The 27,527-nt window shown below is 41.4% G+C and overlaps 2 protein-coding genes across 4 annotated transcripts in view; one reads left to right on the top strand and one right to left on the bottom strand.

Annotated features, from left to right (window-relative positions):
• Positions 1-12,312: 12,312 nt before the first annotated feature.
• On the bottom strand, positions 12,313-21,409 carry Tug1 (taurine up-regulated 1; the record flags this gene model as incomplete). Its single annotated transcript, XM_050141068.1, has 3 exons — positions 12,313-15,723; positions 17,328-18,103; positions 19,026-21,409. A coding segment is annotated over one exon (444 nt), but the record flags the coding sequence as incomplete, so codon positions are not given.
• A 277-nt stretch (positions 21,410-21,686) lies between these two features.
• Positions 21,687-27,527, top strand: part of Morc2 (MORC family CW-type zinc finger 2) — a 45,044-nt gene continuing 39,203 nt past the window's right edge. Inside the window, exons 1-2 of one of the 3 annotated variants that reach the window (XM_050140776.1) lie at positions 21,687-22,063; positions 22,466-22,909. In XM_050140776.1, the coding sequence (XP_049996733.1) occupies positions 22,842-22,909 (68 nt within the window). In that variant the 5' untranslated portion in view covers positions 21,687-22,063; positions 22,466-22,841. Of the gene's footprint in view, positions 22,064-22,098; positions 22,910-27,527 lie in introns of those variants that run through there. The other 2 variants (XM_050140777.1, XM_050140775.1) reach the window with 2 other exon arrangements.

A 27,527-nucleotide genomic window follows, 5' to 3' on the forward strand; every position in this document is an offset into this window, starting at 1 on the left:
AACACACTTCACAGTAGTGTTTCATATACTCTGGCATACACATAGGGTAACATCTCCTCCCCTTCGTCAGTCACTATTGCTTAAAGCTAGTGGTGGCAAGTACCATTGTTTTTCCAGCAATGGCGGCTCTGAAGTCACTGACCTGCTCTTATGTCCCGCTCTCCTGCCCTGCCACCAAATGTAGATTTAAATAAATTTATATCATTCTATTTACCAATAATATTCAGGAATAAGAGGCTGGAAACCCACTAGCTCAAGTTGAGGAATAACTAGCTGGCCTTCCCTCTTAGCTACAATCTCTGAAAGAGAGCTTCCTTCTACTCTGCCAAACCAAAGAGTACCAGCCACACTCAAAGCCCCTCCCTACTACTTTCTGGGCATCTCTATTCATCTTCCAGATACCCTCTGACCTCTGACTCTGTGATTTCTTTCTGTTAACTAGTCGCTAGCTCCACCTCCTGAACCAAGGTTGATTTTATTTAGTTAGCCTAAACACAAACTCGGGGTTCACAGTGTTATCATATATCCCGTAACATACCACTTCAACAGAACAAGGATATTGTCAACTGAATAATTCCCAACATTCAGTTTGAACGACTGTATTTGAAGATGCTGCTTCAAGGAAGTACTAAAGGTTAACTGAGGAAGGAAGGGCGAGGCCCTGATCCAATAGGATTAGTGTCATTTTAAAGAAAAGATGCCACCAAGTTTTTCTTCATTTGCATGTACCAAGGAATGTCACACCAGGACATCCCTGAGATGGCGGCAGTCATCCTCAAGCCAGGAAGAATATTCCACCAGAATCTGAAGGGGCTTGGTCATCGTCATCAGAGGAGTCCAGGCTCTGGAAATGTGAGAAATGATTCCTGTTGTTCATACCACCCAGTATGTCTAATCTGTGCCATGACAAGCATGAACAATAGGAGACACAGATCACTGGAGAGGAGACAGAACTTGTCTGCCACACTTGGTATTATGAGGTTGTTGGAATTCCACATAGACATTCTAGAAGCTTCCAGGTAACATGTAGACTATCTGAAGGACACAGATGCTCTGTATCGTTCTGTAGGTCAGTGTGGGCCTGGGAAATATTAAATGTATTCTCCTAAAGTGACTCCAATAATGGTGTCTGGTGACCCACGAGTGAGGAATCCGAGGTTAGACCAGGCACATCTGAATCCTAACCTGGTCACTTCCTAGCTAGAGGACTTTAGCTCAATGCCTCCTTTTCTAGCCAGAATTTCTTTATCTAATTTGACATAGCAAATTGTTAGAAGAAAATATAAGCTAGGCATGGTGGTGCACACTTCTATTCCAGCACTCAGGAAGCAGAGACAGGTGGATCTCTGAGTTCAAGGCCAGCCTGGTCTACAGAGATAGTTCTAGGCCAGTCTTGGCTATACAGTGAGACTTTATAGGTATGGCTTCTGACATTAGTAGAGACACAGTCTCACAGAAAACCCCTGATCCTCTGGCTCCTGTAATCATCCTGCCACTTCTACTGCAAAGCTCCCTATGCCTCAGGTAAGGAAGTGTTTGGTAGATGTATCCACTGGACTTGGGGGCTCACTCTATTTCTCTAGAGTACTCTGAGCATTATCTGAGTTTAGCACATGGCCCTTGCCTAGCCTCAATGAGACATGTTCTTACATATTGTAGCTATGGCACCAAATCCTGGCCCAAACCAAAAGACTGGGTCTTTTGAGTGTGTTTTAAGTTGTTCACCTTTGAGGGGTATCAGAGCAAAACAGGGTTCATTCCTGGGTCTTATGGTCTGTGCAGCTGCACAGGACCATACACACAGAAGGGCCTCATGTCTAGAAAGCATGTAATTTGACTTAATTCATTATTTTTGAACAAGGATCTGTTAAGTTTTCAGTGGGCTAACCCAGTTTAGGTATATGTCCAATATAGCTTATTTTGATTTCAATTCTTAATAGCAATCTACAAGTGAAGCCTTTAAATTCCTACAACCCTTTATTTTGTCTTATTAATGTGTGTGTGTGTGGGTGCATGTGTGTCTATGTTTTTACAGGTGTTTGAATGTCAAGACATATGCATGGAAGTCAGAGGACAATTTTGGAGTCAGGCCTCTCTTCCTTCTTGCTGAGGCAAGGTCTCTCATGTTATTCTTGTATTGCATATTCCAGGCTAGCAAGAGATTCCAAGAGACCCTCCTGCTCCCGCCTCTCATCATACAATAGGAGCACCAGGATTGCAGGTGTGTGCCACCACATTCAGCTGGTTTATATGGCTCCAGGACTCAATCCCAGGCCTCAAGTTTGTAAAGCAGGTGCTTTCATCTGCTGAACCATCTCTCTGGCCCTATGTTTTGAGTCCTGACAGATCTTGAACGCTTTTCCTTCATATGAAATTTCACTGAGCATGGGTATGAAAACAGTGAACACTTCAGGATTTGAGAAAAGAACCAACACAGGAGTATCCCCTTGGTGTAGACCTAGTACATAGACATTTAGAAGTGTTTTTTTTTTTTTGCCCCATGTAGGTGGCACATGGATTCTTAGCTCCAATTTTCTAAGTGGAAAGGAGAGGGGAAAGCATTGTGGTTTGGGCAGAAGCAGGCCCCAAAGCTCATGTTGGAAGCCTGATCCCCAGTTCGCGGTGTGACAGAGAGATGACTGAATCATGAAGCTGTAACACTGTTTTTTAGCTAAATAGGCTAATATGAGACATGGCTTGGCAGAAAGACACTGGGGTGTCTTCTTGCTTCAGGCTCAGTGTGGCGGGGTCAAGGGATTATAGACTAAAACAAGCTCGTCCTCCTTTCAGAAAGCTAACACAGAAGATGCACAGGTAGCTTCTGCCTCATCTCCTGTTCTCTCTCTCTCTCTCTCTCTCTCTCTCTCTCTCTCTCTCTCTCTCTTCTCTCTCTCTCTCTCTCTCTCTCTCTCTTTCTCTCTCTCTTGGTTTTTTGAGACAGGGTTTCTCTGTAGCTTTGGAGCTTGTCCTGGAACTAGCTCTGGTAGACCAGGCTGCATCCTGAGTGCTCAGATTAAAGGCATGTGCCATCACCGTCCAATCACTGTCCAGCATCCTGTCTTCTCTTTCTTGACACAGGCTCTCACATATGCTTGACTTTACATAAGCTAGGCAACTAAGTGTTCTCCTGAACTGTATTCTCGCCATTTTATAACTTCTATTTTATAACAGGCTCTCCCTAAATTGTCTGCCCAAGCTGGGCTTGAATTTATGATCCTCCAGCCTCAGCCTCCCTAGCCCCTGGGATTATAGACCTGTTCTATTAGAATGTGCTTCTGAAAGTGAAGCAAGACAACCTATTTATCGTGGAATAGGTGCACAGGTGAGCTGAGGCTCTGGGGGGCTATTGGACAGAAGGCTAATTGACTGGGGTTCGCCTTAAAAGATGGAACTGGGAGAGGTTTCTAGTTTCCAGGCAGAGATATAAACACAGCCTGAGTTCTTGTTCCCTTTTCTGGTGCCCCAGGCACGAGGAAAAGGCAATGCATTTGGCAAGCAGCTAAGAACAACTTGGTATCAATTTTCTTTTCAGCAGAAGCCAAATCGCCTGCTATTGCAGACTGGAGGTTTTGTGAGGCCTTTTCACATTCATTTTGTATCATTGTAACTTTCCTGTAGTTAGATGTGCTGGAGAATCCCAAAGCGGCTGGGGACTAGGGGAGGGAGTAAACACTCTGAGCCAGGAAAAACTGAGAGGCCATGTGACTTGAGCCATTTTCTCTGGAGTGTGTGGATGGTCTCTTCCTCTCCCTACAGGCTGCCTTCTTCAAAACCCCAAATTGCTCCTGCGCCTGTCTTAGATTGGTGCTGTGTGACATGTGTATGCACACATGAGCATGTTTATATGGGACACCCTAAATGACTGCATTGGAAAATGAATGATACAGAGTCTACACAGAACGTGCTGATGTGTAATTATCCTCGTCACAAGGCAATGTGACTTTAAATGCTAACTCAGTGTTCCTCAGATGGGGTTCTAAAGACCATCAGCATCTTCTGAGCGTGTCAGCGAGTACTTGTGCCTGAAGTCAATTTCTGTGGCCTCAGCACAGAGACAATGAGTCTATGGGTTCCCATGCCCTCAGTGTTCAACACTTGATGAGGTCAATGTTGTGCCCTCATCCCGTCTCCTGGATCCACGACTATATCTAATTACATCTACCGCAGTGGCTCTCAACTTGTGGGTCCTGATCCCTTCAACAAACCTCTAGCTTCATAATGGTAGCAAAATTAGTTATGAAGTTGCAACAAAAATAATTTTATGGTCGGGGGTCACCACAACATGGAAAACTGTATTAAAAGGTCACAGCATGAGGAAGGTTGAGAACCACTGATCTGTGTCTAAATTTTGAGGCTTGATGGAGCAGGATGACAGCTAGCAGCAAAGCAGTCTAGTGGGCTATTCTAATAGTTTTAGAGTTCTAACCAAGCACATATATATGCCCTGGATTCTTGTTGCTAGTTCAGGACGTTGTTTTTGAGACAGGGTTTCTCTGTGTAACCCTGGCTGTTCTGGAACTTGCTCTGTAGACCAGGCTGGCATTGAACTCAGAGAGCTGACTGCTTCTGCTTCCTGAGTGCTGGGATCAAAAGTGTGTGGCACCATCATGCTCTGCCAGGACATACATTTATTTATTTATTTATTTATTTATTTATTTATTTATTTATTTATTTAGACAGCTTCTTAATATATTGTTTAGGCTGCCTTTAAATCACATTCCTCTCTTAACTTTTTAAAATAAGATGTCTGTGTATGAGTGTTTTGCCTGCAGGTGTGTATGTATACGTGTGTGTGCCTGGTGCCATGGGGGTCAAAAGAGTACTGGGAACTGAACCTCAGTCCTGTGCAAGAATAATCAGTGCTCTTAATTTCTGAGCCGTATCTCCTTCACAATCCTCTTGCCTCAGTTTCCCAAGTAGTTGAGATCCTATGTATGTACCAGTGCAGCAGGTTCTATGTGTGGTTTTTTGTTTGTTTGATACAGTCAGAGAAATGGGGAAGCATTGTTTGTGTGGAGTGTAGCAGGCTGTCCTGACACAGAAGAGCATTGAGCCTCCTTAACCAAGCCTATACCCCATTTGCTAAAAAGGCAGGAGGCACCAGCATTTCTGAGGGTAGTAGAGAGTTGATTTTCCTTTGAAAAGATATTAAATGTGAAAGTGTGTGCATGTCACAGATCTTAACGGTTGAGGTTGGGGTTAAAAAAGAGCACCCAGGTTTAGTTCCAGCATCCATAAGATTCACATCTATAATTCTAGTTCCAGAAAACTTGATGCCCTTTTCTGGCATCTGCAAAGGTATGAATGTGGTGCAGATGAATTGTGCACACATGTGCATGCACACACATCAACACTCACTCACTCACTCACTCACTCACTCACTCACTCACTCACTCACACAAAATCTAAATAGAGCCGGGTGGTGGTGGTACATGCCTTTAATCCCAATGAGTTCAAGGCCAGCCTGGTCTACAAGAGCTAGTTCCAGGACAGACTCCAAAGCTACAGAGAAACCCTGTCTTGAAAAGAAACAACAACAGCAAAAAAAAAAAAAAAAAAAAAAAAAAAAAAAAAAAAAAAAAAAAAAAAAAAAAAAACACCATCACCACCACCACCACCAAAACACAAGCAGAAGAAATGGCTACTGTCCACCATCCTGAGCCTTCCAGGGTGTCACCATGGTATGTGTGTTCACTATTCTGCTTTCTATCTGACAGTGTTTGAGGGAGGGATTGTTACTTTTTAAAAAATGAACAGACTCAGAAAGGCCGAGTTGCTTGCCAGCACCCCCAGCTTTGCTAATGCAGAAAATTCCTTGGCTAAATTTACTATAATGAATTGGACCCAGGTTTCTGTCTCTACAAATATCTTTTATGTAATTTCTCACACCTATCACTACATGACAGATGCCAGTAATTTGAATGGGAGGTGAGTGAGTCAGGACACTGCCCAATTCATGAAAAGAGAAGACAAGTTATACTGAATAAGAACAACTGGGGTCTGTTGGCTTTCAAAGTGTCCTGGGTTATACTCCCTTCAGACATGGCTGGATCTAGTTGGGCAATTTTGGGAATATCTCAGCCCGCTGTCAGACAATCTCTGTGTTGTGAAAGATAGCTTTCAGTAGTGTTAGGTCTACAACCTGGCAATTCTAAGTTCAAGGGCATTAAAAACAAAGGAAATGGCTTCTCTCATCCCCCGAAACAGCTGTGTGTATAGAACTAGTTTGTCTTAGATCTTATATTCACCCCTTATTCAATTATCCTGGCCAAGATTCTTAAGTGCTCGGTTAGTCAGAACTCTACCCTTATTTCTGGGGCCAGAGACAGGTATCCTATGTTCAGACGGTGGGAAACTGAACTAACAACTGATATGTCCTTAGTAAAAGAAGGAAGGGGTGAGCAGATGAAAGCAGCAGATATGCACTGCAGGGATCTCTTGGGATAGAAGGAGGTCACTAGATAATAAACAAAATTAAGAAAGTGTTAATTCGTTAGCTTTTGATGGGAGATAAATGCTTGATCCATGACTCAACTGGTCATTCACTTAGAGCTCGGCCTGTCTCGTCTGTCAGTCCAGCTAAGGGCAGGTTGACTCTGTAGTACAAAATTAGAACAAGTGGAATGAGATGTTCCTAAGAAATATTTCCATCAAACTATTTGTAGGCACATTAAGGTTTGTTCTAAGGGAGGGAAAAATCTCAAATATGATATGCAAAGGACCGACATTTACTCTGGAAATGAAGTCCAGAGGTAAACAGTTCTGTCCTGTTGCTCTACCAGCATTCACACAGGGCTTTCTTCCTCCTGGTCAATCAGCAACATGGCTCAGCACTCAGGCAAGTCCGCCTTCTATCTGGCAAGTGGAAGAAGAGGGGATGGGTACACTTTTAAGGATAAGTAGCAAAAGTTGCTCATCTCTGGCTACAAAAATCTAGTAACTAACCTCGTGATGGCTAATTTTGTGGTATCTGCACTGGACTTGGAAGTTCAAAGAAACCAAGAAAAGCAATATGCTTTAGTGTCATGTCAAGATTAGTTGTGAGGATCAAGTAGAGGAAGGTCTACTTCCAATATGGGTGGAGCCCAGACAGAACGAACTTGGAATTTATCAAACCTCTGTATCTGGATTGAATTGTTCTCTCAGCACTCCAATGGGTAGGTGGCCTATTGTAAGATTCTTGAGTCTCCATAATAATTTCCCTAATAAGCCCCCATCATATATCTATACCAGTATCTTGAACATACATACATCCCATTGGGTTTGCTTCTTTGGAGAACCTGAATTTGGTGGGGTTTTACTTGCCAAAACAGGGTAAGAAATGTGCTTATTTGAAGAACAGATGCAGTGGCTCTCAACCTTCCCAATGATGTGACCCTTTAATACAGTTCCTCATGTTATGGTGACCCCCCAACCATGAAATTATTTTATTGCTACTTCATAACTGTAATTTTGCTCCTGTTATGAACTATTTGACATGAAATATCTGACATGCAGGATATCTGATATGCTATCTCTCTAGGGGACATGACCGCCAGGTTGAGAACCAGTCTTCTGTCAGAATGTGGCACTCCAACCGCCAGCCTTTTCTTTGCTATAGCGAAGGGCTTATCCAAACGTTGAGCATCTGTTATCTGGAAGGCAAGCATCTTCAAAAGGCAGCTGTGAAAGACTTCATCCTTATCCCGTTCCTTCTTTAAGAGCTGGGGATCCAGCCAGGCGGTAGTAGGGCATGCCTTTAATCCCAGCACTCGGGAGGCAGAGGCAGGCGGATCTCTGGGAGTTCGAGGCCAGCCTGGTCTACAAGAGCTAGTGCCAGGACAGGCTCCAAAGCCACAGAGAAACCCTGTCTCGAAAAACTAAAACAAAACAAAACAAAGAGCTGGGGATCCAACCCAAGGCTTTAATACATGAGACAGGTGCTCCACCATTATCTCCAGTTTGTTGCTTTTTTTTTTTCTTTAAAAGATTTCAGGAACTAGTCATGATGTTTTTTTTTTTTTCCTTTAAAAGATTTCAGGAACTAGTCATGTACCAGGCTGGCTTCAAACACACAGCAATCTTCCTGTCTCTGCCTCCACTGCTGAGCTACCCATTTGTTCATTACAGTCTTATTTGAATTAGACCATGTTCAATGTAACAATTTTAAAAGTTATATTTAAATTATTTAATTTAGAACCAGCATTTTCTTGGAAATAAAGGGCATCTGCTTTGCATAACTACAAAGTCATTGTAACAAGTGTATTAAATAAAGTTTCACCAAACTCAATTTTCAGTAATTGTTTCATTCAAGTGTTTCCTAATTTTAATTGTATCAAATCACCTTCTAGAAAGACTGGAACAATGCACGTTCTCATTAATAAGGTAAAGAGAGTTCTCATTGATTCTAATTTTTGCTACCACTGTAGATAATTGATATTTTAAATAGGGATAGCTGTGAGCTGCCACGTGGGTGTTGGGAACTGAACCTGGGCCCTCTACAAGCGCTCTTAACCCCTAAGACATCTCTTTAGTCTTTTATTTCATTTAGACACTGTATTTTTGTGTTCATAAGTAGAAAACACTATCCTGAGTGAGGTAAGCCAGACCCAAAAAGAGGAACATGGGATGTACTCACTCATAAATGGTTTCTAGCCATAAATAAAGGACATTGAGTCTATAATTCATGATCCTAGAGAAGCTAAATAAGAAGGTGAACCCAAAGAAAAACATATAGGCATCCTCCTGGATATTAACCTTCACCAGGAGATGAAAGCAGACAGAGACAGAGTCCCACATTGGAGCACCGGACTGAAACCCCAAGGTCCAAATCAGGAGCAGAAGGAGAGAGAGCATGAGCAAGGAACTCAGGACAGCGAGGGTGCACCCACACACTGAGACAATGGGGATGTTCTATTGGGAACTCATCAAGGCCAGCTGGACTGGGTCTGAGAAAGCATGGGATAAAACTGGACTCGCTGAACATAGCGGACAATGAGGACTGCTGAGAAGTCAAAAACAATGGCACTGGGTTTTGATCCTATTGCACGTACTGGCTTTGGGGGAGCCTAGGCTGTTTGGATGCTCACCTTACTAGACCTGGAAGGAGGTGGGAGGTCCTTGAACTTCCCACAGGGCAGGGAACCCTGACTGCTCTTTGGGCTGATGAGGGAGGGGGAGTTGATTCGGGGAGGGGGAAGGAAATGGGAGGCAGAAATCTTTAATAAATAAATAAGTAGCTGTTATAACTTTCTGTATATGTATTTTGCTTAAAAATCCATTATGAATACATCAGTTGAATAATCTTGATCTGTCTTCCATGTTTAACTTTTTTCTAGTTTTTTGGGTTTTTTTTTTTTTTGGTTTTTATTTTTGAGACAGGGATTCTATGTGTAGTCCTAATTGTCCTGGAAGTCAGTCTTTAGAACAGGCTGACCTCAAACTCAAAGAGGTCCTCCTGCCTGTCTCCCAAGTACTGGGATTAAAGGTGTGCACCACCATTGCCCAGTGTAAGTAATCTTCTTATACCAATATCTTTATGCCATATTATTTATAGGTTTTTGAGTAAGTTTTCAAAGGGCTGCTGGCTAAAAAACATGCATTTCAAACTTTCATTTTTGTCAAATTACCTTTTAAAAAGATTGATACAATCTACATTCCCAACACGAATGTTAAAAAAAATCATCTTGTGTCCTAACTTTTGTTAGTACCATAGAAGGTTGCTGTTTGAAAATTTTGCCATCTGACCGATGTGAATGTACTACCTTCTGTGGCTGACTTGTTTCGGCTGACTGCTTTCATGCTTACAGAGATGCAGAAGAACACACTGGCTCAAGCAGACTGAATTAGGCCTGTTGTGGAAGTCACAGCTCTATTACCCACTGTGTGACATGGGCAAGAGTCCTTTAAAGGTGGTTTCTTTTGCAGGAGCATTTCCTCTCTCTTAAGGCAGATTGAGAAGGCCCAAAACAATACCCAGCACAAAACAGCACTAAATGACTAACAATTGTGTGCATTCGCCACATTTTGATCAACAGTGAACCACCTATACCACAGTGGTCCTTGACAGATTCAGACTAGTGGCACTGGGCATTTTAGTTAGTGTTAAGTATACTCTGACATTTACATAACAAAACTGCCTAACAATGCATTTGTCAGGACATATACCTGTAGTTATGATGCACATCTGTTAGCGTATCAGGGATAGTAATCCTGAGTCTGTTATGTTGGAGATACTTCCTTAGTCTAACATATCTTTTATAGGTTTGTTTTATATAAATACATTTATCATCCTCTTTATGGCTTCTAGGGTCTTGAATTTATGAAAATCTATTGGTTTCCCTTTTGGTTAATCATGCTGCTTTTAGGAGATTTTAATAACACTCTAATTTTTTCTCATTCTTAGCTCATCATCAGGTGCTAGTCTGGATTCAAGCACTGAGGATCAGGGTTTTATTTGTTGCCTAAAGGTAAGTCTCTGGACTGAAGCTGTTCTTTTAAACTTATGTCACCCAATGAACAAGCATTTCTGCCTAATTGTTTTGGTCTTGGATCCCTGACATTTGCTCTTATTATACATGATTCCAAACATCAAGGGAGGATACTGTTTTTAAGTCTCCCTCCCAGGAAAGGAAAAACAAACAAACAAACAAACAAAAACCTTTCCCTTCAGGACTTCTAGGTGGGTTACCACTACCTTTAATTCAGTTTCAGGGGAATAATCATTTTCATGAGGGTCAGAAGTTTAATATTTTATTCTGATTCCTTCAGGTCATTTGGTTACCAGCAATAGAAAGTCATATAAAATTACATTTATTTGTACATATGTATCAGCACAAATGTGGATGGGGGTCAGAGGACAATTTGCTGGAGTTGGGTCTCTCCTAATATGTACTAGGGACCCAAAATAGGTTGTCAAGCTTGGCAGCAAGGACATTTATCTGCTGAATCATCTTGCCAATCTGAAAATTTCATTTTTTTCCCTTACAAAAAGTAAACTTGTAAAGATGTATGATTGTCTACAATTAAAAGAAAATTTGAGTAATAGGCCTTGAAAACAGGTATGAGCGTTCTTTAGGGGATTTTGTATCATTATCTATATTGTTTCTTTGGAACATTTTCATTACAATGATTCAATTCCTGCCACTTTGCCTCTGATGTTTTTCTTTAAAATAGAAAGTCCTGGTGGGAAACCAATTGTGATAGGATACACTTGGACTGCTCAAACTTTGGCCAGGAGTATGAGGTCAGTATATTGCCATGTACTCTCCCTCTAAAATAACAGAAAGAGAAGGTGTTCTTTTTCAAGAAGAGTGGAGTCATCAGTGAAGGAAGAGATTTGGAGCAAGCCAGAGCAATGGATGTGCAGTATACTAATAGTGGAGAAGAGAATCATCAGTGGATTGGTAGCCAGGATGCAAACGTCACACTGTCAGAACTCAGGGGTGCTTCAAGACACTCGTGGGAGCTTGTCTAAGCTCCAAATCCAGGGTACATGTTAAGCCTTAATGACCTTTACTGCAGTGACGTGGGAGTTTAAAAAGTGATTCGTTGCCTTCTCTTTGCCTGATGTGAGCAATGCAACCAGGATTTAGTAGTTTAGCCATCACTTTTAAATCTGGAATAATCTTTCATGTAAAATGAAGCTATCAAGATATTGTAATTTTGATGACTCAAGCTGTTTTAAAGGATACTTTCAAACCTAAGGAACACTTACCAAACTCTAAGCTTCCTAACGTTTAGCAGCCTACCAGCTTACGTAATGAAGACTATATTGCTATTTGATATACAAGGGCTATTTTAAATCATTTGACAAAGAGGCTCAGGGTTAAGTAACTTGCCCAAAAGGAGGCATTTATTTTTAAAATTCAGATTTTTAAATAAATTCTAATGTGGTAGTGTAAAATAGTCAAAGTTGAATCTTGTGTAATCTACACTACTCAAAGAAAGCCAGTGATAGACTTTTCTACGCATTTACAAAGGTAAGCATACACTTCAAAATGAGTTCACACAATACATTTCTTTAACTTGTTTCATTTATGGTCTTGTGGCCATTTTTCGATGTCTACTCACAATACATATACCTTATTTATGTAAACAACTATGTACACTTTCTTTTATGGCTGAACCATATATTCAACCAGTTTTCAAAGTTTCCCCCAGTAATTTTTATGATTCTATAGTGTTTTATTCTGTGTTTTTCTTTTGGAAAATAATTTCGTTATGGCCTTGACCTCAAGCTTAACAAATATCCTGGACAAGTCAAGCTTCATTGCTGATAAATGCTGTTATTAGTCAGGACTCACTTTCAAATAATAGAAACCCAACTCAGAGTAACTTCAACAAAAAGGGTATTTATTGGTTCACATAACTGCAAAGTCCAGGGGATATACCACTAGCTTCAGGCACAGCTGGATCCAGGGGGCATAAATGTTGTCATCAGAACTCAAGTCTTTCGCTCTTTTGGCTGTTTCCCTCTGCACTGGCTTCATTTTCTGCCTGGCTCATTGAACATAGTAGGCCCTGTTGGTTTGTGTTTTTCTCCCACAAAGCTAAAACATCTAAGTTAAGGGAACTTCTCCGCAACTGAGTAAACCACCTAGGGCTGATTATCATTGGACAAACTTGAATCATGCATCCATTCCTGAACCAATCACTAGAGTCAAGAAGGACTTTGCTGATTGATGAGGTTGGAATAACATGTCCAGCACAAGATTCAACAAGTGTCTAAACCACATGGACTGAAAACTGGAAGAGATGGTTCCAAAAAATATCAGGAAGTTGTTATAGTGAGATGGAATGGGCAATAAAAGAGAACATCCAGGGATAAGGCCAAGTACAGAGCTTAATCTTTGCCCATAAAGTTGGCTTATAGTAGTTGGTATTTCTTCCTTGGTAATCAAATTCTAAAAATCACCAGGAGCGATGTCTGTCCTGTCCATAGGAAGCCTACAAATCACTTAAATGAATAATTTCCATTAGCTTCATACTCGAGGATTCACCATAGAGTTTTCATTCAAGTCAGATTGACATTGGTGATGTGAAGCAGGAAAACCATTCTCCTATTTGGCAAACAGTTTGAATCTGTTTGAGTTAGCTGCAAATTAAGTTCAGTGGTCAAGTTCTGGTGTTGCTTTATGTCTCAAGGTGAACTTATAATTTCTTAGTCCTGGTCAATCATATTCATTTCTTAGTTATTACAGAAAAAAAAAGCAATGCACTCTTGCTTTTCAACCTGATATACTTCTGTTAGATCAGATGATTCAGGTGTTGAAAATAAGCAAGATTATTCTCTAAAGTTGTTGGTCAAGGAGTATGCAGCATGGTCCTCCCTGTTGTGAACATTGAGTTCTGGTAGGATATGGTACAGGTTCCTTCTATTCAAAATTCGTTGATGGAACTGGGCACGAGCCTGAAACTGATGGTATTCTCAAGGCCAGTTAGTCTAATTGCAGTAGCATGTCAAAACAGGCATGTCAAAACAGGGCTGAAGACAGGTAAACAGACAGAATAATTTCAGCAGGGCCAGTCATACCAATAGTTAAACTATAATCTGGAAGAATAGGCAGATTAATAATGAAGTTCTGTAAATTAGTTTTTGTCCTGGGTACTCCAGAGGTAATCCAAAGGGTTTACTCCAGACAAAATTTTTTTGTATCTTAAAGGGCCAGTTGGGTATAGCAGCTTTCATTTACCTGCTCATCTGTGCAAGAACTGTCAGCTTAGAAGGCTATATCCTCAATGCAGACTTGAGGTTCTATTTAGGAGTCTATGCTACATCTGAGAGCAACAGGATTGTAGAGCCAGGTTTGTTGTAGTTGGCTCTACTTTCTTTGGTAATCAAGTCTTCCCCTTCTGTAATACAGCCCATCGCCAAGAATCTTAAAGGCAAGTCAAGGCCTCAGACTGGTTGGTTGGGTGGCACTGTTGTAAGATTTAGATGAGCTCCAAGGCATGAAGACGGTAGACAAGGCCCTAGAATAAGGCTTTCGCCTTAAGTTTTAGTTTTCTATTTATCCAATCACTGATTAGATTGACTGCTCATTTTAACTAAGTATGGCAGAATCAGAAAGAATGACTGGCAGTGTAGTTTTTTTATTTTTCCTACAGATACAGTAAAAAGAAAGAGCTAATGTAGAGATAATAGAAAAGTGAATCTGTGATTTCTTCTTTACAAATAATAGTTGCAGATAAAAGCAGAAATCATCCCGATTTTGATTTGTTGACCGTGAACAGTTTAGAATAACCCGATCTGAGTTTGATTTGCTGATTTGTGTCAACAATTATACAACCATGGTTAGAGGGTAAGAAACAAGAATATAAAAAGCGCAGTTCCAACGTTTACCCAATGTACTCAAGAGTAGCTGATGGTAGTTGGCCCTTTGACTATGAAGTTGAAGAATGAGATTTTCTCAGGTCACAAAGTCTTGTTTACTATGATTTCAGTATTCAGGGATTTTTATCCTTTTCACAAAAAAAAAAAATTAATCTTAATGTCTTAAGAATACTTCATAGTAAGGAATAAAGTCAGTCACTCTGAACTAGTGTAAAGTGATAGTACGAGACAGATGGAACTCCATTAAAACATCCAACAGGACACTCAAGAATATTGAAAAAAATCCTTAGCTGCCATTTATAGATTATTTTTTCCAAGTTAGTCTAATTTTCCAGCAAGAAGGTCGACAATATGCTACTTGAAATGTCTAGCAAGCTATCATGGCCTAGAGTCAAAGAATCTGCGTCCAACTATGCCCATCACATACATCTGATGGTACCAAGCCTGAAGAATAATCATTAAAGAATATTTCAATGGTAGAGGAAAATTGTCCAGCTATGTTTTAAGTCACATATGATAAAGGATGTTCAGAATATGTCTTCACGATCATCTGTTCCATGTAGAGGTGAGTAGTTAAATTAATTTTGAAAAGGCAGAAATAACAAGTGTTGGAGGAATTTAATTTTTCTTTAAGCCCTGGAAACAGTAGTTATTAAATAACAGGAAACCATGGAGCAGTTTAATCACTAGTCACATGAGTTGAAATTGAGACAGTGAATGATAATCAGGTTACAAGTCCCTTTAGGAAAAACTGTATTTGGATTTTGCTTCACAGTTAATGATTATCCTTCGTATGTGGAGTACCATAGTTTATGTGGAGAGGTCAAATAAACAACTTGGTCTAAGATGGCCACAATGAGGCATCAGCTTCAATACCAGCTTTCAGGCAATTCCTATATCCAAGTTCCAAGACTTCCAAGCCACATACTTCCAGTACCACTAGGTACAGGTTTGTGAAAGTTAATGGGGTTCTTCGGTGTAGGATACACATGTATTGCTCTCTGGCTATATCCAACTCCAGGAAGTCCACCTTGGATGGAATGCTATTAATAAAAATTTCACTTGACAACGCTGTGTGATCGGTCTCTGGACAAATACCCATCTCCAAACATGTTCGGCATCAAGTGAATATGAACTATATAGAATTGGAAATACACATAAGGTCAGAATGTCATTCAGGTCAAACATGTTATCTAGGGCAGTGGTTTCCAGCAGTATCTTCTGAAGAATTTTCCATAAAGAAGTCCCTTTAGTTGTCACCATGATGGTAAAGGAATAGTTGTGGCAGGCTGCAGATCCCTACTCCAGAGCAGCTTCACTTTACTCTGGACACAGCTTTCCTTCAAAGGACTTCATTAAGCACAAAGCCTTTGGAAAATCAGTGATAAGGATAAGTTGTTCACAAAATGCTGAAACACAAAAAATAGGTCATGGGAACCAGAATATGAGTAAGCAAGCTCAATGCTAAGACAAAGTAGACAAAGTATTTGTTTATTCTCTCCCTGATGTGGACCATGTTATTGACTGATGGAATTAAAAGCGTCTACTGTAAATTTTGATTAGTGACTAAGATGACTAAAAAGGCTGACCATGCTCTAGTGGGTGCCCAAGAGTATCTGGGCAACATAAACTGAGGGAAAGGGGGCACAAAACTGAAAGAGAGCAGGGAGTAGTTTTTGGTAAGTTAGGGGGTAAATATGATCAAAATATACTGCATGAAGTTCCCAAAGAATTGATAAAAATAATTGTATTAAAAAATGACTACCAGGGAACAAGACTATTGGTTTTAAGCTGTAATATTTCTGGGAATTTGCAAATAGTACTTTTGAAAAATTCAAAGTTGGATGACTTCATTTAAGCAGTAAGATCTCACTGGGCCTCAACTCTAATTCTTTTCCCTCCTTACTTGAGAAGTGATTCCTTTAAAAGTTACAACATGACTCTATTAAGAAGTTACTGCTAACTTAATTGACACAAAAGTCAATTTCCCCCCATTCTCCCTTGAATTTCAGAGGCTCCCTTGACAAAAAGATAGTATCAAAATGTATAACCCTCAGATGTAACAATAATTCAAGCAGTTAAGGACATAATATGAGAAAGGGCAGTTTCAAAGACAGTGAATTTATTATGGGGTCACCAGGCCAATCTGCTGATAATTAAGCACTGGCAAGACAGTTCTAACAGTTTCCCATTCTGTTAAAAAAGAATACTGGAAAAAACAAAAGCAAACAAAAACCCGCAGCAATCTATTTGAACGATGTATAGCACACTGGGCTAAACAGCTAAATGAAGCTTTATAGCATGTCTTTGAGACCCTAATATACTACACTGAACTGTTTGTGTAGGGACACGTATTACATTTTTTTTAACCACCTCACTGGACAACAAAAATTATAAATTATATGCATATATATAAAAGCAAATGGCTTGTTCTACCTATTAATTTGGGGACAGACCACTGGTAAGCTTTCTCTGTCTAGGAACATTAATAAAATTTAAAAGCAAAGAACAATTGCAGATCTGTAGTTAATGTGGCTATTCTTGGAAAGACCATAAAAATGAATAAGAAAATGTAAAAATACTTGTTTCATACTGCATAGCCTTGTTTCCTAACAATTTTTTTTTTAAACCAAATCACCAGCCACCATGGAGACTGCTTGCTCCCACACCTTAGTGACATCATCAAGGGATTCTGGGCTAAATATAGTTACCATGATTAAACTTCAAACATTGTGCTCTACTAAGGGCAACATATAGTCTAGAAGCTTGAACATTTTCAGTCTCCAGCCATTTTAATACTGTGAATAATATGAAAGCTAAGATAATGCCAAGGGTAATACTGGACTGGGAGTCAGAAGGACTGCCTTCTACTACTGTATCACCTTGGATAATTGCTTAAATTCTTAAATTTCTATTTCCTCATTTCAAAATGGTGATTGTGTTGATAACTGACACAAATATTATATGAAAGTGCTCTGAACCTGTAAAGTGCTATACAAACAGAAGAGATTACCATATAGGTTCTATCTTGATGTATCAGAAGTCTTTTCCGGAATCTGGTTGAAGTCTGGTGAGATGGTTAGGTAAAGGGATTCCTTAGTAGATTTTCTTATATTGGTGTGAAAAGTTTTGGTTCCTGAGTAACCCAAAGATGATACTATGAGGAATTCGATGTGCCTTAGTTTTGATCCCAATGGGTCAGAATGTCTGCTTTCTCATTCAGTAGACAGCTATAGATTTGAAGGAGGAAAAACAAAACAAAACAAAACAAGAGTCCAGTGACCTTGACAGGATCCTAGTCAGTTCATTAAACTTCAGTCATTTGAGATTGTGGAGTATGTTCCAATGCTGTTTTCAGAGATGATGCCGTTTTCAGACAGTGTTGACAATTCACAAACAAAACAGAACACAAAATCCCCTGGTCCAAGTTTACTATGTGTCTCTGAAGACTTTTAACTGCAGAAATGAACTGTACATTTATGGAATAAACTTGGCCTTTATTGTGATAAAATAGCTTCAGTTATTTGGCTTGAAGACTCTTGACTGCACTATAAAGGGCTGTGCTGAATCTGGGCAGAGAAGAACAGGAGTGGAGGTAAAGATCACGTCATGATGGCTGAATGCTTCTTGGGTCACAGTGGTCCACTGGAATGGTGTCTTCTTCAGTAGTAAGGTGGTAGGAATCACCATGGACAGAAATCCAGGTATCAGTTCTGCAGGCTGATAGACTAGCAGAAGGAAGGTCATCACAGGGTCCAGGTGAAGACTCAGCAATCAGGAGGCACAGGACTAGAAAGGGCAGGGAAAAACAGATAAGGTAACAGGCACACAGAATTATAAACACAGGAGTTTAACAATGAGGTGGGGGTTGCTGTCAGTACATCAACTGTCTGGTGGGCAGTCACAAGCCTGGCTTAGATGGTAATAAATTGCTAGAGGCAAGGTCAGTTAAAAAAAATTTAGGTTGGGTTAAAAAAAATGCTCAGAGTTCTCTAATAGAGGTAATATTCTGACTGTCTCAGGGATCAACAAATATAAAACTCCTACTCTGGGGCAGTAATTTGTTTTCAGGTTGCTAGCCATTAGGTGAAAGGGAGGAAAAGTGGTTTCACAATTGGTATAAAAAGTGAGATTTTAGGTAACACACCAATTTTACCCTTACTTTCTCAGTATTGTTCAAATGCTGTCTTATGCTCCTGTCCTATAAAACTCTCCTAATCTTCACTTTAACAAATTCTATCTCGACCAAGACAGTATTAAGGCCTTGGTCAGTCAACCTGCTCTCAATTCCTTTTTGGGTTTAATGGTTCCCTAGTTTTCTTTTAAATCTAGATTTAAGAAATAAGAGTGTGGTTTATATCTAATGAATTCATTTTATCAAGAGTAATGTTAGATATAATGTAGAAATTATGGTCCCTGCTTTAAAAAAGGCTTCATTAGAAGTGGTGGCACATTTGGGCAAAGATGAATAAAACCAAGGCTATATGGAAAAATAACAAATGCACCCAAGTAACTTTTATCAGATTTTGCACATAAAAGATTAAAGTCACTATAAAGATTTTCTTTCTGATGTTAAGAGAGCCACAGGGATGACAGCATTTTAGTTGTATAGGAGATAGCAGAGCGGTGCCAGGTGATAAACCACAGAAGTGCATTCTCAAGGTAAACAACAAAAATGGAAAGCAGGGGAATTTTGGAAAATGGCAAGTACCGTAGGTTCACTTTGGATGGAGTGTTGTCAGTTTGCACTGAGGGTCTGGACAGAAACCCAGGTCTTCAAGTTCCCAGTAACAATGCTGGTGGCAGTGCTTGTTGACTTGTTGCCTCTTTACACACAGCAAAATCAACAGTTCCAAAGTTGAAAAGTACAAGACATCTACCTCCAGAGTTCCTGCCACATCTTGACAAGCTCTTCTAGGTCACAGGTCCAGCAATTGAAAATCTGGAAACCTGGAGTCCACAGTGGCAGTTAACAGGGAAAAGTGTATCTGCTCCAATTACTGCAAACACTTCATGAACCTCCAATCCTGGACATCTGTGCTTTGTCACGGAATTTCAAGCTTTTAAATTCCAGTTGATTTTTCTTTTTCTCCTTTCTCCTCCTTTCTCCAGAGGAAAGCCTTTTAACACCACAGTCTTAAAGAGTCTTTTGAGGTACATCCAGATTTAATTACAAAAGAACTAAGACCAACACATTTTTCTCCAAAACAGTCATTTCTCTTGAAGGGAAATCATTTGTCTCTGGCCCTTTGGTAAAGGGAACAGTCAACTTAATTTTTTATATACATTTGAATAAAATATCGGGATTGGTAACCTCTAATCATACAAAATACACTTAAATATGTTGTGTTCACTTGCTTCGAGAGCTGTACCACTTGATAAGCACCACTCCACAAAACGAAAATGTTTGAAATGCAACTGTTCAAACATTTTTATAGTGTTTGCTGGATAATGGCCTGCAATTTGAGGAAAGCAGCTGACAATTAACAGAAATAAACAAAAAACGGCATTTTGGCCATTTCAGTCTCACACTTGCAAGCAATTAGAATACAAGGCTGGCCAGGAAAAAGGTAAGCTTCAAATTACTTCCAAATATACTGATTTTGTGGTTCAACCAGAGTCCAACAACTTTTCAGAGACTGTTAACCTTCAATTAATAATAAGAACCAAACCAAACAAGCCAAATCAAAAATAATCCCAAACAGTCTCAGGAATCCAATGCCTGGTTTAGTCTGCTTCAGGGAGCCCGCTTGCTAAATATCCACCTGCACCATTAGCTGGGTTTGGCAGCACCATTTAAAAATAAGCCTGTTCACTATCAACCACGCAAACCAGGGATACAATATAGGAGCAAACGACAGATGTCAATCATGGTCGTAGAAAATGGTCAATGAAAGAAAAGTAGTCAGGCACCAGTACAAGCAGCAGAAAAACAATTGCTGGGCCAAAGATTACATTTCTTGATACTACAGAACACATTCACTCCTAATTGTAGCTGCTTTATATTGGGTGCCACTGTACCACGTGTATCTGCCACCCTTCAGGCACCCTACGGTGAGAGGAAAGGGCTTAGAATAGAAGCCAAGCAGTGAAATGATGTTACCCGAAATAGCCACTATGCATTAAGAAGCAGCTCACATATACCAGGGACTCAAATGGGGGCTTCAAATTGGTTGTGAAGGGTCCCAAATCACATGTAGGCCTCAGTTTCCTCCCGGTGGCATACAATTGTTCTCTTCTGGGTCACAGCCCCCTTTGAAAACTTGCTATTGATGGGTCTGCCCATTCCCCAAGAATGCACTTTCCCACACGTTTCTGCACACAAATTCAAGGAGCCTGACGATCTCCAACTCCAATAAAAGGTTCCCGGATTTAACTCCTGGGAATGAGCAATTGCTAAGTCTTCTCGCAACTCAAAAAATAAAAACGATAATCATCCTTTATGTAAACGGACGCTTCTGTAAAAGCGCTTTCAATCCCAGACACACACTGATAGGCAGAGGAGGAAACTGAGGCGCAGACAAATTACAGAGTGACTTGCCTAAGGTCACTCGGCCAGCGGGTGGCTAGGCCCGGAAGCAAACCCAGATCTTCCGACTCCGGAGCTCGAATCCCCACCCCGGAGCTGCCGCCAGAGCTCCCGCCCCCCCGCTAAGGTGGCATGAGTAGGAAAAGGCAGAGGAGAAAGCCCACCACCAACCATCCTCCCGCGCCCTCCTGTCCCTCCAGCTGCGTCCTAGCAGGCCCGGAAGGGTGGCGCCAGGCCTCCAGGCCGGCCCCGGCCACCCCAGCCTCCCCCGCCGCCTCCCCGGGAGCGGGGCGGAGCAGCTGCCCGCCGCCGCCGACCACCCGGACGACTCCTCGTCGAATCGCAAACGCATAGGCCGCCGCCCGAGTTCTGCGGACGAGAAGAAAGACGCGGCGCGAGCGCCAACGGCCACCGGGCGCGCGCCGCGGCGGCCGGGCCTGCGCCCCAAGAGCTGGATGCCAGAGCAGGAGGAAGAGCCGCCAACCGATCGCTCGATCGACCGCACGCCCGCTCCTTCGCCCTACCAGACCGGGGAGGGGGGGAGGGCGCGCCAGGGCTTCTTCGAGTTAGGGGCCTGACTCCCCGGCGACAAGACAAGATGGCTCCTCCGCTCTGCGCTGCAGCTCCCGTCCCGGCTGCGTCGCTCGGCCCGCCCCCGGTACTGTTTCTTTAAATGGCGGAGAGGGTCAGGCAAGCAGGAAGAGAGGCGCGCGCCCTCACGTGACGGGGGCGGGCCGGCGCGGGCCGGATCCGGTCACGTGGGCCCGCGTCGCTCGCCAATCCGCAGGTGGGGGTCTCGGGGCGGGGGCGGGAAGACTCGCGGCGTTGTGATTGGCCGAAGGCGCGGCGGAGAGGCCTGGGAGGCCCGGACCGTCGGGAGTGAGCGAGGCGGCTCGCGCTGCGCGCGCTGACGGAGACAAAGCAGTGCCCGAGGTCGCCGTGGCGGCGGTGGCGGCCGAGTCCTGAGCGCCGAGTCTCGTGACGCCAGCCCTGTCGTCATCTGTTCGGGCGCGGCGTGGCGCGCGGGCGGCGGCGGAGGAAGCGGCAGCACATGGTTCCAAGAGCGCGCCGCGGTGGTTGAGTTCCAATTCCGCGGGGAGGGACAAAGGCATCTGCGAGCTGCAGGCAACGCCCGACCGGACCCCGGGGGGGAGGGGGCGTGCTCGCCGCTGTCCTCCCCGTTCTCTGTCCTGGATCCGGAACGAGTGACTTTCTCGGAGGTGGCCGCAGGACCCGGGCCTGGGCGGGCCGGAGGGGCCCGAGGCTGGCTTCTGAGGGGGGTGGGGGAAGGGCGCGTCTGAGGCGATCCGGGCGGGTGTGCTGGGAGGCGTCTCTGGGGGCCACGCTGAGTGATTCCACCCGCCACCTGTGGTGACTGTGGCCTCCCAGCCAGCTGTGCGGGGGACGGGGCTGGGGTGGGGGGTACAGGAATCCGTCGGTCAGCACCAAGGACCTGCCAGTCGGGAAGCGGTGAGGCGGGAAAGGGCATCCATCGCTCCACCGCTGGAACACCTGTGTGAGGAGTCTGGCGTCTTCGGCGGTGACGAAGCCTCCCGTGGTAATGACTTAGGTGAACCGTCAGCTTTATGACAGAAGTAGGTCAATCTCTTGGTTCTCTTCAGGAAACTTAGGAAAACAGAAAAGGACTCGAAGAACGTGAAGATGAAGCCGCAATAAACCGCCAGCTTGGAAGACCATTCCGAACCATTCACTCCGGAGGCTTCGGGAATTGCAAGAAGGACGCTCTACGCTTGCTGCTCTTAAGGACTGTAGGTTTAGGATGTGGTTCTTTCCAAAAGTATTACATCATAGTCACTGAAATACGTACATCACTTGCAATTTCAAATATCTGACAATATTTTAGATAGTCGGGAAATTTTGCTCTATGAGTCACTAAGAAGCACAGATTTACCCTTGACTGGATCAACCCCTGGGAAAGCCTGTTCCGTTCTATGTTCTCCACTGTTAACGGGCAAAGACTGGAGACTCACCGCAGTCATGGCCTTCACCAATTACAGCAGTCTCAACCGAGCTCAACTAACCTTTGAATATCTGCACACAAATTCGTAAGTATCCTGTAGGTGCCACTGAGATAACCTAACTCCTTGGTGTTAATATGGAAATCCTTTCTCCAGAAAATTTTGCTTTTTTATCCTTTGGCATGTGTCATTGGATGTCTTGAGCCATATTGAAGAACCGAGATCAGTGAAATATTTGTTGCTAATCTAGAAGAAAATGATTTTCACTTACTGGATCACAGTTTTCTAAATGCAAACTTTATATGGAGTCAGTATGTTCAGTTGTCTCATCTGTTTGATAGGAATCCAACAAGAAGGGATCGCCAACATTTGGACCATCTGGTGTCAACTGTTGTACATCTTTAGTGACAGCCTAGACAATTGGGTTTATAACAAGTGTTTCTGACAACAGCAAGATGATGGTGACACGTAAATGACCAACTTGGAAGAAGAAAGCTGTTATTTTTTTTCAGCAAGCAATTGCCTTTATTTATTTATTGGCAAATTGGCAGTATATCCAATGTTGTTTGTATATGCTAAGCAGAGTGGAGAATTCTTTTTTTTTTTTTTTTTTTGGTTTTTCGAGACAGGGTTTCTCTGTGGCTTTGGAGCCTGTCCTGGAACTAGCTCTGTAGACCAGGCTGGTCTCCAACTCACAGAGATCCGCCTGCCTCTGCCTCCCGAGTGCTGGGATTAAAGGCGTGCGCCACCACCGCCCGGCTCAGAGTGGAGAATTCTTTAAAGCCCTTGGTTTAGGTAGTCTTGCTCCAAAATGCATGAAAGCACAGAAGCATGCTGTTTTCATGGTTCTTGAGTAAGTGAAGAGATAACTTCATTATAATTCAGTGTGGAGTATTTTAGGGTTGGTATATTTATTTTGAAGTCAGGGTCTCTCTACATATCTATGACTTTCTGAAACTCACTATATATAGACCAGGTTGGCCTGGAACTCGTGGAGGTCTGCTTGCCACTGCCCCCACCAGTGCTAGATGAAAGGAGTGCTCTACCACATCAAGCTAGGGTCAGTTCTTAAAACCATTAAGTTACCTTGTAGTGCCAAAAACTAGTCAAAAACATTCACCTGTGACTTTTGAGCACAAGGTAAGTATTCTATTAAAGCACTGGGATGAGGAGTTAAGACCTAAATAAATGGTCCAGTTAGTGAAGATCCATCTGCAGATTATCAAGCATAGACTTAAGTTAGCCCATAATAGTGCAGTGATTTTTAGCCTATTGTGATTTCATAATACTTTAAAAAATCTTTTCTGAGCCAGTCAGTGATGGTGCATGCCTTTAATCCCAGTACAGTACTCAGGAGGCAGAGGCAGGCGGATCTCTGTGAATTCCAGTACAGCAAGGACTACACAGAGAAAATTGTCTCAAAAAACCAAAACAGAAAACAAAACAATACCAATTGCCCTCCCCCCCAAAAACCCAACCAAACAAACAAAAACTTCTGAAAAGAAAGTAATGAATTTTTTTTGTTGTTGGTTTTTTTTTTTAAGCAGTGGCTTGTCTAATGCTGAGAGGTTTTATTTTGCATCATTTAGGAAGTTTTTTAACTGAAGTGAATTGGTTTAGAGATGGTACTATATAGAGACTACCTTGAACACATTGTGAATCTGGAACCTAGGTCACTAATCAAAGATACTAGCACAGCCTTTGGCTACGCTTTCAGTGTTTTTTGTTTGTTTGTTGGTTTCTCAAGGCAGGGTTTCTCTGTGTAACAGTCCTGACTGTCTCCTGTCTTTTGTGGAGCAAGATGGCCTTGAATTTACAGAGATCCACCTGCCTCCCTGGATCTAGGATTAAAGGTGTACACCACCACCGCCTGGCATCAGTGTTCTTTATATTTAAACTACATATTAAGAACAAGCAGATGAAGGGCACTATTCAAAAGTTCATGGCTGATTGTGTGCTATAAATGTCAGCTTGCATCAGATTTCAATTTTGGACTGTCAGGGCAAATTTGGTGTTAGAAATTTTAAGAAACTTGGAAGACCTTTGAAAATTGACCTTTTTCAAAATCTGTCTTGTTCCAACATCACTATCGACTTATGCAATAACAGTAGTATAAGTAATTCATTGCTTAAACTTATAGGTTGACCCTTATTCTTGTTTTGTGTTTGAGAAAACTGAGGCTCTAAGAGATTAAGTTGTTGCAGAGGCAAATTAACGGTACCCAGATTTGGCTACAGTGCTTAGTATTTTTAACCATTATGCAGTGCTGGCTGATGTTACCTTGAAGGTTTTGTTTTCTTGTCTAAAAGGCAGAGGACTTAGCTTCCTGATCTATAAGTCTTTCATTTTGGTTTATTTTATTAAGCTTCTGAGTATTATGGATTATTAATAATAATTTGGACACTGCCAAAGCAAAGAAGTAAACTGAGTTACTTGAATGAGTTGAATTGGAACTTGTGCTAGCATACCATTTGGAAACTCTGGAATTTCTTATCTGGATCCCAGATTTGGGCTTTGAAATGAATCTGCTTGCTTTGAATGTGTCTAGTCTTACCTTAAGAAAATATTAACTGTACACTACACACAATGAGATTTTTTTTTTTCTTTCACTTAGGCTTGTACTGTGTAGCCCAGGCTAGGCTTGATCCTCATGCTTCAGCCTCTTGAGTGCTAAGGGCCACCACTCTGGGCCCTCAACTTAAGTTTTCTGTTAGTAACTAATTTTAAGAGGTTTTTTGTTGTTGTTTCTTTTGGTCATTATGATTTGATTGGAAGTTCATTATTAGAGAAAACTAAAATTTAAAAAATTTTGATGTGTGTTAGTAGAATGTTGAGTGGTTCAATAAATCAACTTCAGAGAAGGAAAGATCTTATGGTACCTGCTTTATTCTGTTAAAATCTTAAATATGCCAGACAATTTCAGATCCTATACCAACAATATTAACTATATTTTGAATTGTGAAATAAAAACATTTTATTTATTTATTTATTTATTTATTTATTTAGTATTAGGCTTGCAAGCAGAGCCTGGACTAGAGGAGTAGAAATTTTTGTGGTTTGGTGGAAAGCCTGTACTTAGAAACTCTCAAACTCTATATTTGAATGCTTCTTTTCTTGCAGCCTTTTTGAGCCTCAGTTTTGTTTTGTGTTTTTCATTTGTAAGATGGAGATAATATAGTATTTGAGGATTATGCCAAATAACAATCAAGTGGTGTTTATTCTTTATACTGTTTTATCTAGACTAAAACCTAATTGTAGCCTGCTCATTGATGTTAGACATTAGACAATTTTTAAAGATTGTTTTTTGTGTATGAGTGTTTTACCTGTATGTATGTATACGTACCACGTGCATGCCTGATACGTTCCGAGTTCAGAAGAAGGCATCAGATTCCCAGGAACTGGAGTTAGGGGGTGGTTGTGAGCCACTATGTGGGAACTGGGAATTGAACCTGAGTCCTCTGCAAGAGCAACATATGCTCTAAGCCACTGAGCCAGCCATCTTCAGTCCCTAGGCAGATACATCCAGAAATATGTGTTGGAAAGAGTGAACAGGTCTTAATTTTTTAAAAAATTAGATCCTATGATACTTACTATTGATGGTTATTCTTGATTATAGCTGATAGTCTGAAAAAGAAATCTGGTTTCTTCTAATAGTATACGCTGCTTTTTATGGGATTATGCAGGCTAGGATTTCCACAGCAAAGGAGTTTTAAGCTCTTTGGTAGTTGGTTTCATGGCTGCTATTCTTGTTATAGTAGTGGTTCCTTTGGCATAAGAGGAATATGTTTTTAATTTAAGATTCATATCTTAAGTCATTTGATATACTTTTATGTAGTCAGGTAATCAGAATGCTTAAGTATAAGGTGACCTTTTTTTCTATTACTCTTGGAACATTCTGTGATTTACCTTTGGCATATGGTATTTCTGAGTGGTTTTCTCCATATGAGAAGTGACTTGTGTTTCATATGATTTACAAGACTGCTGAAATGTAAGGCAATCATATTTGTATGCATGCATGTATGTGCACACACACACACTACTTGAATGTAAAATAACTCCACAATTTCTCAGCTTGAACTCACAGAGATCCCTGCTTGCCTCTATCTCCCCAGTACTAGGTTGAAAGGCATGTGCCGCTAGCTTTTTTCTGTACTAATTATTGCAATTAACTATTGTCAACATATTCAGAAATTCAGCAAAAGCTCTCATTGTTATGAGCTTGTACAATTTTTTCTTTTAAATTCAGGTTGTCTACATAGAGAAACCATTTTCTTTACGTAACAAGCAAATTTATATTTGATTTTATTCTGGAAATGCTGAACTGCAAAACTATTTTGGATCACATATGGTTAAATCAATTGGAAGCATCAGAGTTTTAAAAACTTTTGTGGGGGGCTGGAGAGATGACTCAGAGGGTAAGGGCTTTGCCTGCTCTTCCAAAGGTCCTGAGTTCAATTCCCAGCAACCATATGGTGGCTCACAGCCATCTATAATGAGGTCTGGTGCCCTCTTCCGGCCTGCAGGCATACATGGAAGGAATGCTGTATACATAAAAAAATAAATATTTAAAAAAAATAAAATAAAAACCTTTGTGTTTTCTCAATTAGTTGACCTCAGATAAGGTACAAATGATATTTAGGTCTGTGAAGTTGTTTTTTTTTTTTTTTTTTTTTTTTTTAAGATTTATTTATTATGTGTACAGTGT

This window comes from Alexandromys fortis, unplaced genomic scaffold (assembly GCF_014885135.2).
Source record: "Alexandromys fortis isolate MF-2015 unplaced genomic scaffold, M_Fortis_MF-2015_v1.1 scaffold_7, whole genome shotgun sequence".
Taxonomy (NCBI): Eukaryota; Metazoa; Chordata; class Mammalia; order Rodentia; family Cricetidae; genus Alexandromys; species Alexandromys fortis.